The sequence below is a fragment of the Chanodichthys erythropterus genome, chromosome 15, assembly GCF_024489055.1.
Source record: "Chanodichthys erythropterus isolate Z2021 chromosome 15, ASM2448905v1, whole genome shotgun sequence".
Classification (NCBI taxonomy): domain Eukaryota; kingdom Metazoa; phylum Chordata; class Actinopteri; order Cypriniformes; family Xenocyprididae; genus Chanodichthys; species Chanodichthys erythropterus.
In genome coordinates this window covers 14525755-14542968 of record NC_090235.1, presented here as the reverse complement: position 1 = coordinate 14542968, position 17214 = coordinate 14525755, and the positions used below count along the sequence as shown (strand labels likewise).

Genomic DNA, 17214 nt, shown 5'->3' with positions numbered 1-17214 from the left:
GTACAGTCTAGTTGTGTTCGGCGTCTATAACACAGAACTAACAGAACCAAACAGTGAAGAGGTAAATAAACACCTCTGGAAAACACCAAACAACTGCTTTTATATTTCACAGAAGTGCTTCCAGAATATAATCAGAACTGCTACATGTGAGGATCATTATTAGATGAACGAACACTGATCTCTGCTCACGTCTGAACAATAAAGCTTTAGTGGGATCCTTTAACATCAATGGAATCTATCCTTCGAAGAGGTTCTTTACAATGAATGAATCTTCTATGGCACTGCTGCACAGCAGAATCCCCAGAGTTAAATCAGCTCTGCTCAGAGTACTGTTGGTCCCTCTCTAAATAGTGTTAAAGCAACACTGAAGCAGAGTTAAAGTGAATTAAGTGATTATACATTAACCTCTGTTAATACTCAGTAAGAACTTGTGAAGCTGGTAATGCTGTTTAATCAGATCTTGAGAGATTTAATGTCTTTTCAGTTGATTTCATCAAAGGCTGTGTCCGTTGTAGTTCTTGTTTCTCTTTTCTTCAGTGATTCTGCTTGTTAACAGCAGGTGTTCATCACTACCGCTCAGTCATCACTTAATTAATTTTAACTCTGCTTCAGTGTTAAATTTACACTATTTAGAGACCAAATGTACTCTGAGCAGACTCTGCTGTGTGGGAAAAATAATTTTTGGAACCTTTATTTTTAGGTTCCCTAAAGAACCATTCAGTAAACCGTTCTCAAAAGAACATTTCTCCACTGTAAAGAACATGACAGTTTTCTCTAGAGCTTGTTTTTTGCTCCACTGCTCTGCGTTTTGCATTTTTAACTGCAAAAACGTGTGGCTCCTAAGATTTTTTTTTAATTCTTCACACTAAAGGTACGGCACGTTTACCTTCACTTGACGAAATCCAGTCGTTCCAGTGAGAATCTGCGCGCATGAGGTGAAAATATGGAAACCCATTTCCACCACAGAAGAAAAACAATTAATCATAATGACACGCCAAATTGAAATTATGACTTAAATCTAAATTGACTTGAAACTACGAAAGTATGACAAAGTTGAAATTATGACTTCAAAAAAAAAAAAAAAAATTGAGATTTTGTCAATTTAAAAAAAAAAATTATTTAACCTTTTCTCTTAAAATTTAGATTTAGTATGTCATAGTTTCATCTTTTTATGTCATAATTATGACTTAGTACGCCATAACTTCGACTTTTTTACAGCATGTGTGGCGGAAAAGAGCTTCCATCTGAAAAATTTCCGCAGATTTCGCTCGTATTGAGGTTCTCCAAGCTGATCAGTGCAGTGCATTAAAAAGCACTGGTTTCATGTCTTAAGAATGTTCTTAAAAATCATTGTAGAAACACTTAAAGGGTTAGTTCACCCCAAAAATGTAATTTCTGTCATTAATTACTCTTCCTCATGTCGTTCCACACCTGTAAGACCTTCATCTTCAGAACACAAATTAAGATATTTATTTCTCTAGCGCTTCAAAACGGCGTTTAACGGAGGGACAGAAATCTCTCAGATTGCATTACTAATATCTTCAGTTGTGTTACGAAGATGAACGAAAGTCTTACAGGTTTGGAAGGACATGAGGGAGAGTAAACGATGGGTGAAATATCCCTTCAAGAGCGGTTCACTGAAAGGCTCTTTGGGGAACCAGAGTGGTGGTTCTATGGCATCTTTTACAAGAACCTTCACTCTTAAGAGAGCATTTCCTCTTCCTGTAACGAATAATCGTCCTGCTCCACCTTCACTCGTCCGGCTGCGTCGCTGTCGTCCTGCTGAGATCCAGACGCCGCCGCGGACGTTTGCTGGCAGCGAGCCTGATGCTTGAGGAAACTGTCTCTCCAGACGATCTTCTTCCCGCAGAGCGCGCACTCGTACGGCCGCATGCCTCCGTGCGTCTTGACGTGTTTGGTCAGGTGGTGCTTCATCTTGAAGCTCTTGGAGCAGACGGGGCAGGCGAACGGACGCAGGTTGAGGTGTTGCATTTTCACGTGGCGGTCGCGCATGCTCTTCAGCGTGTACGCTTTACCGCAGTGACAGAAGTGGACTTTGGGCGTCGCAGAGAGAGGAGAGCCCGGAGAGGACGAGGACGACTGCAGCAGAGGACGCTGCGAAATCTGCCCCGTCGCCTGCTCGATTTCGTCGTAGGTCTCCAGCGTTTCGTCCTCCTCGTCTTCGTCCAGCAGTTTGCCGTCCGACGGCCATTCGGCGAGGTTCTGCCACAGGCCGTCCGTCGGGCCGCTCTCGCTCTCTCTGAGACGTCCGTCCGACTCGACGCCTCCTGAGAGAAGACAAGAGCAGACAACAACAGTCAGAAACAGGCGGCGACGACATGTTCCCCCTGGTGGACGGGAGCTAAACGGCAGTGATGAAGAAGCTCCACTCACCGGCCTGGTGCTCCTCACACTTCACCCTCACTTTGTGCTCCTCCACGAGCTCTCCGACACCTTCGTCCGCCTCCACCCTCCTCTGCTCCTCGTCTTCTTTCGCCCCCCGCAGGCGGACTCGGATGTGGTGCCTCGCGGCGAAGTCCGTTTCGATGGACGGCAAAGGCGCCACGGCGCATCCGTGCGGATTCGGCCCGCATTCGGGCTCCGTTCGGAGGGGGAAGGTCAGGGTGCTTCTGCTCCACCTGCTCTGCTGAGGGCGCCTCCATGTGGCCAGAGGCGGAAGCGCGCTCTGCGGCCGTTTCTCCAGAGCTTGTTCGCCCGCGGCGTCCTCCGGATCGGCGAAGCAGCAGTCGGAGCTGCTGGGCGACTGATGACTCGAGGAGGTCGCCCCGCCCGGGCTGACCTGGGCTAGAGGTCGCGACCTCTTGAGGATGTCCGTGCACTTGTCCACGATGTGCCACATCTGCAGGAAGCTGGCCACGGTGACGTAGTTGATGATGTCGTCGCGCACGATGCTGAGCTGCCCCGTGTAGGCGGAGTTCAGGACGCTCTCGAAGGCCAGCGGGTCCATGACCGAGGGAAGAGAAACGGTGGTGACGTTCTTCAGCAGAACCTGGACACAAGCAGAAGCGACCGCAGCGATCAGAGACGCTCCCGGTACAGAGGAGAGATCAACTCTGATTCGCTGTTGCTAAAGAACCAGATTCACGAAACATTCTCAAGAATGAAAGACTTCTTAAAGGATTAGTTCACTTCGGAATTAAAATGTCCTGATAATTTACTCTCCTCCATGTCATCCAAGATGTTCATGTCTTTCTTTCTTCAGTGGAAAAGAAATGAAGGAAAACATTCCAGGATTTTTCTCCATATAGTGGACTTCACTGGGGTTCAACGGGTTGAAGGTCCAAATGTCAGTTTCAGTGCAGCTTCAAAGAGCTCTACATGATCCCAGACGAGGAATAAGAGTCTCATCTACAGAAACCATCGCTCATTTACTAAAAAAAATAAATACTTTTTAACCACAAATGCTCGTCTTGCACTGCTCTGTGATGCTCCACGCATGACGTAATCATGTTGGAAAGGCGGAAGTAGGGAGAAAATCTAATTTTCTCGTCCAACTTCAAAATCGTCCGACATCCTTGTTTTACCTTTTTTTTTACTTTGTAAACACTGGATCGGTACTTCTGTTTACATCATGCATGACCTTTCCAACATGATTACGTCATGCGTGGAGCATCACAGAGCAGTGCAAGACGAGCATTTGTGGTTAAAAAGTGTATAATGTTTATTTTTGTTTATAAAATGTCTGATGGTTTCTCTAGATGAGACTCTTATTCCTCGTCTGGGATCATGTAGAGCTCTTTGAAGCTGCACTGAAACTGACATTTGGACCTTCAACCCGTTGAACCCCAGTGAAGTCCACTATATGGAGAAAAATCCTGGAACGTTTTCCTCAGAAACCTTCATTTCTTTTCCACTGAAGAAAGAAAGACATGAACATCTTGGATGACATGGAGGAGAGTAAATTATTTTAATTTCTTCTAAAGTGAACTAATCCTTTAACTGCTGATTTAACTTAAAACAATACTTCCACAGTTTTTATAAGCTGAAATGTTATGTTTAAATATGCAAATGAGGCAGTAATTACATGCACTAATTTGCATACCATTTCAGAACAGGAATCTGAACATTGGATGAAGACAGGTTAACACACTTAAGGTTTTTACAGAAAGGATTTTAGATTTCTCTGTTTATCACTCCATAAATCTGTTTTTAGGAGTAAAATGTTGTATAAATCAGGTGAATGATAATATAGATATGAATAAACCTGTAAAGTTTGGTGTGTGTGAAGCTGCTGAAGTGGAGATTTGACTCAAACTCACTTTACAGATGAGTGCAATAAAACAAACACTTAAATGTGTATTTTAGATGTTTTCCGTCCACTAGTCTGAAACAAAACCAGTCCATGAAAAACAACAGTTTTACATGTAGTGTCTCACCTTTAGAATGAAGTTAAGAATATTTTGTGTTTCCAAAACATTTCATAAAGGGATAGTTCACACAAAAATGAAAATTATCCATTGATTTACTCACCCTCAGGCCATCCTAGATGTGACTATCTTCTTTCAGACGAACACAATCAGAGTTATATTAAAAAATATCCTGGCTCTTCCCAGCTTTATCCTACGTCATGCGTCGGGTCAGAGGTCACTCTTAGACTCGTATGTGACCGTTACTGGAAGCCAGTGATTATAGTTTGTAAATTTAGAAATAGCTTCAGAAGGCCTTTATTAACCCTCTGGAGTCGTATGGATGGATGGATGCGCTTTTTTGAGCTTCAAAATCTCGGCCACCATTCACTCCCATTATAAAATTGGGAAGAGCCAGGATATTATTATGTGTTTGTCTGAAAAAAAACAGTCATATACACTTAGGATGGCTTGAGGGTGAATAAATCATGGGATAATTTTCATATTTTGGTGAACTATCCCTTTAAGATTGTTAAAACTTGAGAATTTGAATTCCTGAAAACAATGTTTTTAAAAACTTAAAGGGTTAGTTCACTCAAAAATTAAAATAATGTAATTAATTACTCCCCCCTCATGACGTTCCACACCCGTAAGTCCTTCGTTCATCTTCAGAACACAAATTAAGATATTATGAATCTTTTGTGTCGAATCATGATTCGAATCACGTGTCAAACCGCCAAACTGCTGAAATCACGTGACTTTGGCGCTCCGAATCATGATTCGACACAAAAGATTCATAACGCTCTGAAGCTTCCTGAAGCAGTGTTTTGAAATCGGCCATCACTATATAAGTCGTTATTTTGTTTTTTTGGCGCACCAAAAATATTCTCGTGGCTTTATAATATTAATATTGAACCACTGTACTCACATGAACTGATTTAAATATGTTTTTAGTACATTAATGGATCTTGAAAGAGGAAATGTCATTGCTCAGGCCTCACTGAGCCATCGGATTTCATCAAAAATATCTTAATTAGTGTTCTGAAGATGAACGAAGGTCTTACGGGTGTGGAACGACATGAGGGAGAGTAATTAATGACATTATTTTCATTTTTTGGGTGAACTAACCCTTTAATAACATCTAGCTTAAATTCCCAAAACATTTAATGAATTTATTGGGTTGTTTACAGTTACTAAAGACTGTATCTTTTCGTATGACACAAATCATAAGAATATGTATTTAATGTTACATTTGATGTAATATTCACTATACAGTATTTTCAGCATATGAATTAATACAGCACTAGTAACTAAAGTGGATTTATGTTGCCACTTTGATAACAAAAATATGTTTTAAGAACGTTTATTTAATGTTCCCATTACGTTATTTCTGATAAGTGTAAACGAACGTTCTATTAATGTTACTGGAAGAACGTTGAGAGAACCTTGTGAGAGCTGGGAGGGTCAAGATGTCAATCAAAGTTCAAAATCAATACAGTCATTAATATGCAAATGAGAAGGTTTACATATGTAAAATCAGTGTGATGATGTCAGCTGCGCGCACTCACCTGGTCGTGGAAATACGGGGATGACGCGGCCAGCACACACCTGTGCGCGCGGAACACCTGACCCTGCACCTGTATGGACAGGTCACACAGCTGACCCTCCTCGCGCTGCCGGTTGAGATTCTCCAGAACCGACGCGCGCACGCTGGGGAAACACACCTGCAGGACCGGGCCGGGTGGCGCGCTGGCGCGGCCGAGGATCTGTTCCATCCTGCGGGGAGAAAAACACCCGTGACCGCGGAAGAGGACGAGAGTTCCTGATCAGAGAGCAGCAGCAGAACCGCTCCGGTACTGACATAAACACGCGTTTCTCCGGTTATATTCGGTTTCAGGCCCGCAGACTAGATCATAATCTAATCAGAGCGCGATTAGACGATCACGTGTGTTTACATCAAACATCTGCTTCACAATATAATCACCGTCTGTATAAGTAGATTATGATCCTGATCAATGCAAACAAAATATGAATGTTTATAATCTCACCTGCGTTCACTGTGATGGAGCTCTGCTGCGGAAGAGAGACACACGCCCCCTTCCCGAAGACACGCCCCTCCTAAAAAACAGTACTTATTTATATATTCTTCATATATGTACGACCAAAAACACTAGTGTCTCGCATTAATGAAATCAAAATGGCTGAATATGTTTATAGAATGGAATAGAATCAGGTGCATGCTGCTGTGAGCCAATCCTGCTGCAAAAGAGGTCGGGGTCATGAATATTAATTACGTTACGCGACTGGATCTCGTGCGTGGCTATTAATATTCATGAGCGGAGCAGTGCTGCAGTCCGTCTGAAGTTCACTAACCTCTAATAAAAAGGTTGTTTGTAAGAAAATAATAAATAAGAGACGATCACAACCCTGATAAACCATAAATAAATTATTAATATAACGTCAGTTAGATATAGATCTCTCTAGAGCGTATTTTAACTTAAATATATGCTTTAAAATCATTTTTGGATGTGGTATAAAATGGTTTGAAGGGGAAAAACTCAATTTATTTGAGTTAATAATCATCAGTTTAATGTAAATAATCGTGTTTGAGTTCGGTACTGAAGGGGCTGACGTCGTGACGTCACCGCGGGTTCGGATGGGCTGCGCGCGCGGCCCGGGATTTTTACCGCAATGCATCAGTCCGAGCGTCAGAACTCCGCGAACGCGTGAACGAGCCGCTCAGAATGGCGCTTAAACTCGACCAGGACCAGAAACATCAGTCTGATGCGTGAGGATTATCAGATTCACTGACGTTCTGCGCGATTACAGTGAGTGATGCAGATATATTAATACATGAATATGCATGCGTGCATGTTTCCTTCAGATGCTGTAAACGCTGATCTCAGGTCTGTGTTTGTTGTGCATCATCAGAGCTCCAGAACATCTGCTCCAGAACCGCTCAGAACATGAAGACCCGTCAGTGAGCGACAGAAGAGAGAGAGTGTGTGTGTGTGTGTGTGTGTGTGTGAGAGAGCATCATGGACGAGTGTGTGAGACGCCTGCTGCTCCTGTGTGTGTTCTGCGCGCTCTCAGGTGAGTCTGCTGTTTTAAATCACGTTTTATTCTTCATCAGTTCATTTTAATCAAATGTATATTCTTTATCAGGGAGTGCTGGAGGGAAATGTAGAGGAAAAATACATCTGTAAGGATTAAACTCACATAAATTTGATTAGATTAGATTAAATTAAAAGATTAAAATGAATAAATATTTGATGAATGATGAATAAATCACTTGCACAGGGGTGTCAAACTCATTTTAGGTTGAGGGCCGGATTGGAAAAAAATAACCATGTGCGGGCCGAATTAATAAAAATAATAATAAAACTTAGTTTTTGCATAGTTTTTTTTAGATAGTTGCATTAATATTAACCATATAAACAACAAATTAATTTGCAAGAAAACTATTTCACTGTTCATTTGTTTTTACAGCGAAAAAACTATTACATTTGTATATGCTTTATTATGAGTGATGCACCTATTTTGATTCTTCATGGCAGATTCTGATACTGTTTGCAGATGTTTTGTTTATTTGTTAAAAAAGATGTGTACTCTTTGATATTAGAGGCAAACGCTGCATTTTATGCACATGAGAAGTTGTTTTTAATTTAAATAAATGTGTAATTTCAAGATTAACGAAGTAGGTGGCGCTAGTGTTTCCATAGGCTTCTACTTTATACGGAGATAAGAGGAAAATCCTTCCAGAAGACATTCCCTTCAGAGACACATTCATATCAACCCTAATTCAATATTTATATTATTCTTCCTATATTTCTTGAACACTGAGCTTGAGTATTTCCTCTGTTCTCCTCCTTGCGTGTGTCTGTGTTAGACGTCGTCAATATTTCCACACAAATGACATTATTATAAAGCAGTTTGTTTGCATGTACAGAATAAAGACGTTTGGATTTATGACCAGTGCACTACTGCATCTCTATTTATTTTATTATCATAGTTCACATCATGTGTGTATCTTCATTCACATGTGCCACAGACATGACGTCTTTTGCAGTCTTTAGAGAGATGCCCTTTTCATCCAAAACAGATGTGGTTCTCACGAATGAAAGCGCTTTTGTCATGCACTTTTTTGCAAAGAAGGAACGTTTATCCACACAATGTGCTTCACTCTTACAGACAGGACATGATGATGTCATCTACAACCCTTAACTTTTGGGAAATCTGAAACTAAATTCTTTGACATTCAACACTTGTTTACAGATTTCATAACAGAGCTCAGCACATCCTTCAAGCATCAACGCCGTCGAGGACACTGACGGAAACTCATCCTAATAATGTCTTCGCCACAATCATTCATCACTTGTTATTAGCGTCTTTCTGTGGCCCTTTATGAGAAACATTCAGACTGAACCTTCTTTGATCCAATCAGAATCAAACTGGACAATTTCATCCTGAATCAGTCTTAATTTTGACAGCAAGAAAATTAAGGAATTCATCTTCAACGATAACTTTGCTGTCAACAGTTTTATTTATCTCAGGTTTCAGACGAGATCGTTTAATCACAGACGCAGCGTCCGCCACTAATAAATAATACTTGATGTACAAAAAAAAAACCAAAACGTTTGATTAAAATAAATTGATAAAACATTTAAAATAATATACTTTTAAATACAATGAATTGATTGAAAAAATAAAATTTGCTTTAAATAAATAAAACATCTAACAGGGATGTAACGGTAAACTAAAAAAAACTAAATAAATGAAACGACTAAAATAAATTTGATTATTATTTTAAACATGATTAAAATAATATTTGATTTAAAAATTGATTAAATAAAATCAATTAGATTAAAATGAATACATGGATAAAATCTACTGAAAAAAATAAGTACATAAAAAATTTTGATTTAAAATGTGATTAAATATATTTTTAGATGAATAACAAATCTGATTCAAATAAACGCATACATAAAATTAGATGTAAATAAGTAAATAAACAAAAACATTTGATTAAAATAAGTAAAATAGAAATTTATTTGAATAAATTTGACTACAATAAATGTATTAAAATTGTTGAATAGAAAAACTAAGAAAATTAATTAATTTAAATACATTTGATTAAAATAAAAATTAAAATAAATGCAAATTAATTTAAATAAATAATAATGTAATAAATTTGATTTTAAAAATGGTTAAAATAAATAGTATTTGATAACTAAAACCTTAAAGTAAATAAATGTGATTTGAAAAAAGGACTGGAATAAATTAATAAATCAAATGAATACATACATAAAATTGGATGTAAATAAATATTAAGCAAATAACATTTGAATAAAATAAATAAATCTGATTAAAATAAATGCATAAAATTAGATGTCAAACAACAAAAAACATTTAATTAAAATAAATACGTAAAATAGAAATACATTTTAATAAATAATAAATTTGATTTAAAAATGATTAAAATAAACAATATTTGATGTATATAAAAAAAAATATTTAAAATTTGATAAATTAATAAATCTGATTCAAATAAACATATATAAACATTTGATTTAAATAAGTAAAATACAAATTCATTTAAATAAATTTGACTACACTAAATGTATTAAAATGGTTGAATAGAATCTAACAGTACAGTAGAAAAGAAAGCAATGATGTAACAACATGAGGCTGCTCTGACTGTGAGGATGATGGTGATTGGTCTCTGTGGATCATGTGATCTTGTTTCTGCAGTGTCGGTGTGCCGCGGCGCGTGTGCGGAGGTCGACTCGGACACGGAGGCTGTCGCCGGCCGGAGCTTCAAGCTGGGATGCATTTCCTGTAAGATGCGCGGAGAGGTGGAGGCCACGGCGACCGTCGACTGGCTCTTCAAGGCGCGAGGAGAGGACGACTTCATTCACGTGAGTGTCGTCTGATGGAGACGCTTGATCACGTGATGATGAAAGACGCAGATCATATGATATAAATGAGATATTATCCAACTAATATTGCAAACTGTATTCAAACGAGGTCGCTGCAGGTTTGGGTGTTTGTGATGTAATGCAGAGACTGCAGCTGTTAGCAGACTTTAATGGGGATTTTGACGCTTGAAGTCAAACGACGTGATGTTTTTCCTGTCTCTGATGGTTTGGTGTCTCGGGACAGATTTATAGTTATGACGGACAGGTGTCCAACATCGTCGACGAGCGCTTTCAGGATCGGGTGGAGTGGCACGGCAGCAGGAAAACCTTCGACATTCAGGACGCGTCTGTGGACATCCTGAACGTCACCTTCAACGACTCGGGCGTCTACCGCTGCATCTTCAACCGCATCCTCAGCTACGAGCACTACGAGTTCTCCACCATCGAACAGAAGGAGGTGTTCCTCACTGTGGTGGCCAAAGGTAAAGCGTGAACGTGGCGTCTCGGTGCTTTCGCCATGGGTATCGGGAGCTGCTGAGGTTTCAACCTGGAACGCATGACTTCTGTCAGGTTCCATGTTGATTTTGGTCATTGATTTTGATTTTTTTTCTGGTGAAAGAAATGCATAAATGAAGAAGAAAAACACAATATGAAATATTCATCTTTAAATACAATCAGCTGCAGTTGCATGACCTGGTTCATAACCACTGAATCTGCACACGAAGCCGCATTGAGATCCTCCTGTCTCGGGATTTGAGCTGAATGGGGCCTTAAAAAAGAAGATGCGAAAAGAAAAGTTTATTAATAAATGGAATCTAAAAGGATATTGAGATATCTTTAATACTCCTTGAGTTACAGGCATGCAAACTTTGGAAAAAGACTATTTTTGTCCTCAGACGGGAACGTTTTATGAAAAAAAAAAAAGTAACAGCTTTATGCAAAGTGACCCACATTTGGTTTCTGACCACTGAAAATGGGTCAAACTTAACAATTTACTCCTGGAGCCACATTGAGATCCTCGTATCTCTGGGATTGAACCATATAGAGCCTTAAAAATGGAGATAGTAAAAGAAAAGTTTAAGAAGCAGCATCTAAAAGGATACTGAGAGATCTTTAATTCTTCTGTAGTTATGGGTTCACAAACTTTGGAAAAGAGTATTTTTGGCTCTCAGTAATGTTCTGTTCTTTTGCAGTTGTTTCAGGAAAGATACATTTCTATTTTCAACATTATTTGTTCTTCAGTCATTCCTCTTTACATATAATCAGTATCAGTAGTTAAGGGCAAGAATCGGCTGTATGCAACGTGGCCAACGTTTGGTTTTTTAACCACTGAAAATGGCTCAAATTCAACAGTTTACTCCTGGAGCCACATTGAGATCCTCATATTTCTAGAATGAAGCATATAGAGCTTTAAAGATGAAGATATCCAAAGAATAATTTGTTAAGAACCAAAATCTAAAAGGATATTGTGATATCTTTAATATTTCTTGAGTTACAGACATTCAAACTTTGGAAAGAACATGAAAAAAGTGCTTTTCCCCATTTTTGAGCCGTCATCATTGGCATATACTGCAACAATGATTGATAAAGTCAACAGATTTCATTAATAGATCCACCGAACTCTGTGTAAAAATAAAATAATGAAGCTGCCGTCTTTCTAAAGTCATTTTTACACCCCTATAATTTGGCTCAATCACAAATGAAATCGGTCTGTTCTACAAAACGGTGAATATTCATCTGTGACATTTAATATTTTGGCTTTCATCACGATTTATGTTTGTCTTTCAACAGAATAATATGAACAAAATCAATTTTAGCTGGCGAAGTTTCTGAAATGAGTTTGATTTGTCAGAATGAGGCAGAAGCGTCACGGTAAGCGTCTGTGTTTCAGCCACGCGCGGGACGGCGTCCATCGTGTCGGAGGTCATGATGTACGTGTCCATCATCGGGCTGCAGCTCTGGCTGCTGGTGGAGATGATCTACTGCTACAGGAAGATCGCCGCCGCTGGAGAGGAAGCTCTGAGAGCCAGCGCGTGAGTGTCTGTGAGCTACAGCTGTGCTGAACTGAAGTGTCAAGTGTTTTGATTTATCAGATACTATAGTTACCAGGGCTGGGTAAAAAATATTGATTTCTCGATTTTAATCGATTCTCATTTTTACGAACTGATATCGATTCTTAAATCCCAAGAATCGATTAGTCTAGTCTGTTTTCAGTGGATGAATGAGCAGAATATGTAGCTCCTCCCATCCAATAAATCACAATAATCTTTGTTACTTTTAATATGAAGCAAAGTCTCAAGTAACGTTTATCTTATTATGAGATTCAGAAAATAAATACCGTTTTGGCGCTGTTTAATGTGGCGTGACGGATCGTTTTAGCGCCTCAGTTAAAGAGAAGCATGTGATCATCCTCTCCTCCGCTTTAATACAAGTTACAGCGAAATAAACATGAACATCTGAAGGTATGTTAAAATATACAGTACAACTTACTGAAATCCGTATCATGTCTCGTGTAATCGCTCAATCAGTGCTTCAACCTCAATAAAACAGCTTCAATGTCACGTGACGTCACATTTACCTCAGAAAAACATATTCAGTGACCATAAACTCATTAGTCAGCTAGAAAAGTGACTCTAGAAAGATAAATATAGCTATGAACCGTCACATATTCATTATAATCTTTAATGTTCTTCAATATTTAATGCATGTTTGAATAAATCAGCCGTGATTTAAATGTTTATATTTCAAAAAAACAAATTGGAGTAGAAATATGATTATGTAATTCTAAACTTTATTTATAATAAAAACATCATTGAGTGTAATTTAAGTGTTTGTATATAAATAAGTTAATTTAATCTTCAGTATTATTACAGTAGCACCAGCTGACTCTCATGTGTAGTTTACAGCATTAGCTGAGAGATTTTGTTCCTCTAGAAAATTTGCCATTTGCTGAAACTGAAATACTGCATCCAAAATAATCGCAATCGAATCGAAAGCACATGAATGGTAATCGAATCGAATCGTGAAAACAGTGTCATACCCAGCCCTTATAGTTAGATTCTGCAGTGATATAAAGACTTTGAATACAGGCTCACGTCATCGTTATTGATGCAGAACCGAAGACTAAAACCAGCTCAGACTTTAACATATGTTGCGTTTGTGTTGCAGCGCGGAGTATTTAGCCATAGCGTCTGAGGGCAAAGACAACTGCGGCGGAGTGCAGGTCGCTGAATAACACAGGTGAGACAACGGCAGCGACGGGAATCAAAAACTAGAACGAAAGTTGTCAGGACAAACTGACAAAGCCTTGTCTGAAAGTTTTAAATGCTTCCTAGCATGTTTAATCATTTGTTAGCACATTGTTAACATGAATTAGCATGAATTGACACATTACTAGCATGATTCAACATGTTAATTTGCTTTAGCACATTCTTAGCATTAGATAACATGGTGTTAGCATGAATTAACATGTTTTAACACAATGTTAACATTAATTAGCGTGTTGTTAGCATGTTTTACCATGTTGACAACATGATTCAACATGCTGCTAGCATATTTTAGCACTATGTTAACATGATTTAGCATTGTTGTTAGCATGTTTTAACATTATCACGAATTAGCATAATTTTATGTTTTAACATGTTGCTAGCTTTGATTTAACATATTGCTAGCATGTTTTATCATTGCTAGCATAAATTAGCATGTTAACATGAGTTAGCACATTGTTAGCATTGACTAAGCTTGTTGTTAGCATGGTCAGGACATCTGTAGCATGAGTTAATATGTTAGCATTAATTAACACATTGTTACCAAAAATTTAACATGTTAGCATAATTTAACTTTTTGCTAGCATGTTTTATCATTGCTAGCATAACTTTGCATGTTTGCTAACATGAATTAGCATATTGTTAGCATTGATTAAGCATGTTAGCATGTTTCAACACATCGGTAGCATGATTTAACACTACTCACATGAGTAAGCATGTTATTAACATGCATTAGCATATTGTTAGAATAATTTAACATGTTGACATTAATTAACATTCTGTTAACATGTTTTAACATATTGGTAACATGAATTAGCATGTTACTAACATGTTTTACCACATTGTTAGAATAATTTAACATGTTATCATGGATTAGCATTCTGTTAGCATGTTTTAGCACACCTTGCTAACATTAATTAGCATTTTCTAACATGTTTTCGCATGTCAACATGATTTATCATGTTTGCTAACGATTTAACATGTTGTTAGCATGTTTTATTGCTAGCATTAAATTAGCATGTTTCATGACATTGTTAGCATGAACTAGCATGTTGTTAACATGTTTTAACACCTTGTTAGAATAATTTAACATGTTAGTATGGATTAGCATCCTGTTAGCACATTTTAGCACAGATTAACATGAATTAACATGTTACTAGTCATTTTTATCATTGCTAGCATACATTAGCATTTTTCATGACATTGTTAGCATGAACTAGCATGTTGTTAACATGTTTTAACACATTGTTAGAATAACTTGGCATGTTAGCATGGATTAGCATTCTGTTAGCATATTTTAAACTTTGCTAACATGAATTAGCATGTTTTAGCACTTTGCTAACATGAATTTGCATGTTTTAGCACTTTGCTAACATGAATTAGCATGTTTTAGCACTTTGCTAACATGAATTAACATGTTTTAGAACTTTGCTAACATGAATTAACATGCTGTTAACATTAATTTGCATGTTCTAAGAACGTTTTGCTAATGTTAACTTATGAAAACTGAATGTATGAAAGTTAAATGTCCAGTTTTCAAATGTTCTAAACTTTTTGTTCTCGGTTATGTGAACGTTAGCAGAACGTTCCATTGTATCATTCTTCAAACATGATGTGAACGTTACTTTTGAATGTTCTCTGAAACAAGTAGCAACATTTAAAAAAGGCTTCATGAACGATGTATAAATAATGTTTTGAGAACGTTATTAAAGAACAGATAACTTTGAACGAACGTTCTTTTAACGTTACTGGAAGAACGTTTGTTCAACGTTGAGAGAGCGTTAGCTGAAGCTCTGAGCGTGTTCTTCTGATTGGTCTGATTCTCTGGTCTGCAGGTTTTTCCCAGGAGCCTCTTCTGATTGTCTGTCTCCGGCTCCTGTGTTTGTACCTGTTCTTCACCTCCACTGGTCGATCCGATCCTCTGTTCCGCATGACGCTATGCATGACTCGACCGGAGAAACTCTTCCTCTATCGACCGCATCACTCTCACTGAAACAGAAAAGCGCAATACTTTGATTTTGCACTAGAGGTCAGTGAAGAGCCAGGAGTCGACACACATCCAGACATACAGACATATATAAATATTAATATTCTAGTTAAAGCAGAGGCCGTGCAGTGCTGCGACTGCATGAGTTCATGTGTAAATCAGAGAAACTCGTATAATCAGCTTATAGTTGTATAATCATGACAATAACCTCGTCCTCCAATGTAGCAGAACAATGTTTGATAGCGATTACCTCGTGCTGAAGTGCATTGTGGGTAAGTGCATTAAGACATACGATCGCTCGTCATCTCCAGCTTTAATGCATGCCCACACTGCAAGAGCCAATCACAGCCCTGCTCTCGCTGAACCAGCCAATCACAGCCCTGCTCTGCTGTACCAGCGTTTCTGAGGGGGACGCAGCAGTGGATGCTGGGAAACGCAGAGCTGGAGAAATGAATCATGTGACTGTGATTTCTGTTTGTAACCCTGAATAACAAATATGATTTAGCAGGTATTTCTTAATAAACGTTACACTGACACCACTGAAGAATCCTTTATTATTTACTTCTGCATATTTTCTGTAAGCATGAAATATTCTGATGAGCTGCAAGATTTTTAATAAAAACACAAAATGAACAATATTTATGAATGATTATTAAACTCCACATGTTCATGCTCCAAAACTCAATCATACTGTGTGTTTCACTGTAGTTTTGAGCCCAAATATGATCATTTTATGGAAAAAGACCAGATTATTACTGTGAAATAATATTAATACTATAAATATACTGTTTGGACAATATTTAGTTTTGGTTTCATCATTTTATTCTTTTCTGCTCATTTTATTACTGTTAGGATTTATAGACTTTATTTAAATTTGTTTTTGTTTTTATCAAAGTTATTTATTAAATCATGTTTTATTTATTTTAATTAAATGCTTTTTAGTTGTTTATGTATTTTATTTTTATCAAAACTATTGATTAACTTTGATTTTTATTTATTTTAATCAGTTGTATTCATTAAGTCATATTTTTATTAATTTATTTTAATCACAGTCTATGTAAATCATGTTTAATGTATTTAGTGTGAAGCAAATTTAAATAATTTTAATTACTTGAATCCATATCAATCAAAAGTATTCAGTTATTTCCAGAGTTTTGCCGCAGTTGTTCCCGGAGCCGGTGTATACAGCAGTGCAGTCATCACTCCTCACACTAGTGAGCTGCCTGAAGAAGCTGTCTATGTAGTGCACTACGTTCAGTGTGTGTTCTTCACGTCTGAATCACCTGATGAATTTAAACGTCTGAATATTCTCTCATCAGTACAAACTCAGTTTCTTTTAATCACCAGTTTCTTCTTTCCTGGGAATATTGTTTTCATTTCCTCTGCCCTCAGTGTTGGTCTTAAAATCCATTCAGTTCCTGAATGACACCATCCTCCAGGAAGTGATGTCGTTTTGGAGGGAAACAGCAGCACAAACACTGGTGTGTTCTGATGAATTCTGGGATGTTGCTGGTTTGTGTCCCTGTGATGAACAGATCTGATCCCACAGTTTCAGTTCAGCACAAAATCCCGTTCTTTGGATCTTCTGCACTCGAGCGAATGATGATGATGATTCTGCTGCAGCTTCACACGCTTTCATTCAACTAGGAGTGGCATTTTAATTGAATTAAATATTT

The 17214-nt window shown here is 38.0% G+C and overlaps 2 protein-coding genes across 5 annotated transcripts; one reads left to right on the top strand and one right to left on the bottom strand.

Moving 5' to 3' along the window:
• Positions 1 to 108: 108 nt before the first annotated feature.
• On the bottom strand, positions 109 to 6784 carry zbtb22a (zinc finger and BTB domain containing 22a). 2 transcript variants are annotated; one of them, XM_067411482.1, is made up of 4 exons: positions 6416 to 6784; positions 5936 to 6143; positions 2395 to 3010; positions 109 to 2288 (listed from the first exon to the last, which is right to left on the bottom strand). In XM_067411482.1, the coding sequence occupies exons 2-4, from the start codon at positions 6140 to 6142 to the stop codon at positions 1702 to 1704; spliced, it is 1410 nt and encodes a 469-aa protein (XP_067267583.1). In that variant the 5' UTR covers position 6143; positions 6416 to 6784; the 3' UTR covers positions 109 to 1701. The 2 variants fall into 2 exon arrangements, with proteins under 2 accessions (XP_067267583.1, XP_067267584.1); XM_067411483.1 differs by lacking the exon at positions 6416 to 6784 and having other exon boundaries at positions 5936 to 6193.
• Positions 6129 to 16151, top strand: scn1bb (sodium channel, voltage-gated, type I, beta b). Of its 3 annotated transcripts, none has more exons than XM_067411487.1 (7): positions 6129 to 6220; positions 7299 to 7460; positions 10119 to 10285; positions 10530 to 10767; positions 12177 to 12318; positions 13454 to 13525; positions 15387 to 16151. In XM_067411487.1, the coding sequence occupies exons 2-6, from the start codon at positions 7406 to 7408 to the stop codon at positions 13518 to 13520; spliced, it is 669 nt and encodes a 222-aa protein (XP_067267588.1). In that variant the 5' UTR covers positions 6129 to 6220; positions 7299 to 7405; the 3' UTR covers positions 13521 to 13525; positions 15387 to 16151. The 3 variants fall into 3 exon arrangements, with proteins under 3 accessions (XP_067267588.1, XP_067267587.1, XP_067267586.1); XM_067411486.1 differs by lacking the exon at positions 6129 to 6220 and adding an exon at positions 6908 to 7195 and having other exon boundaries at positions 7274 to 7460; XM_067411485.1 differs by lacking the exon at positions 6129 to 6220 and adding an exon at positions 6909 to 7195.
• The last annotated feature ends 1063 nt before the right edge of the window (positions 16152 to 17214 follow it).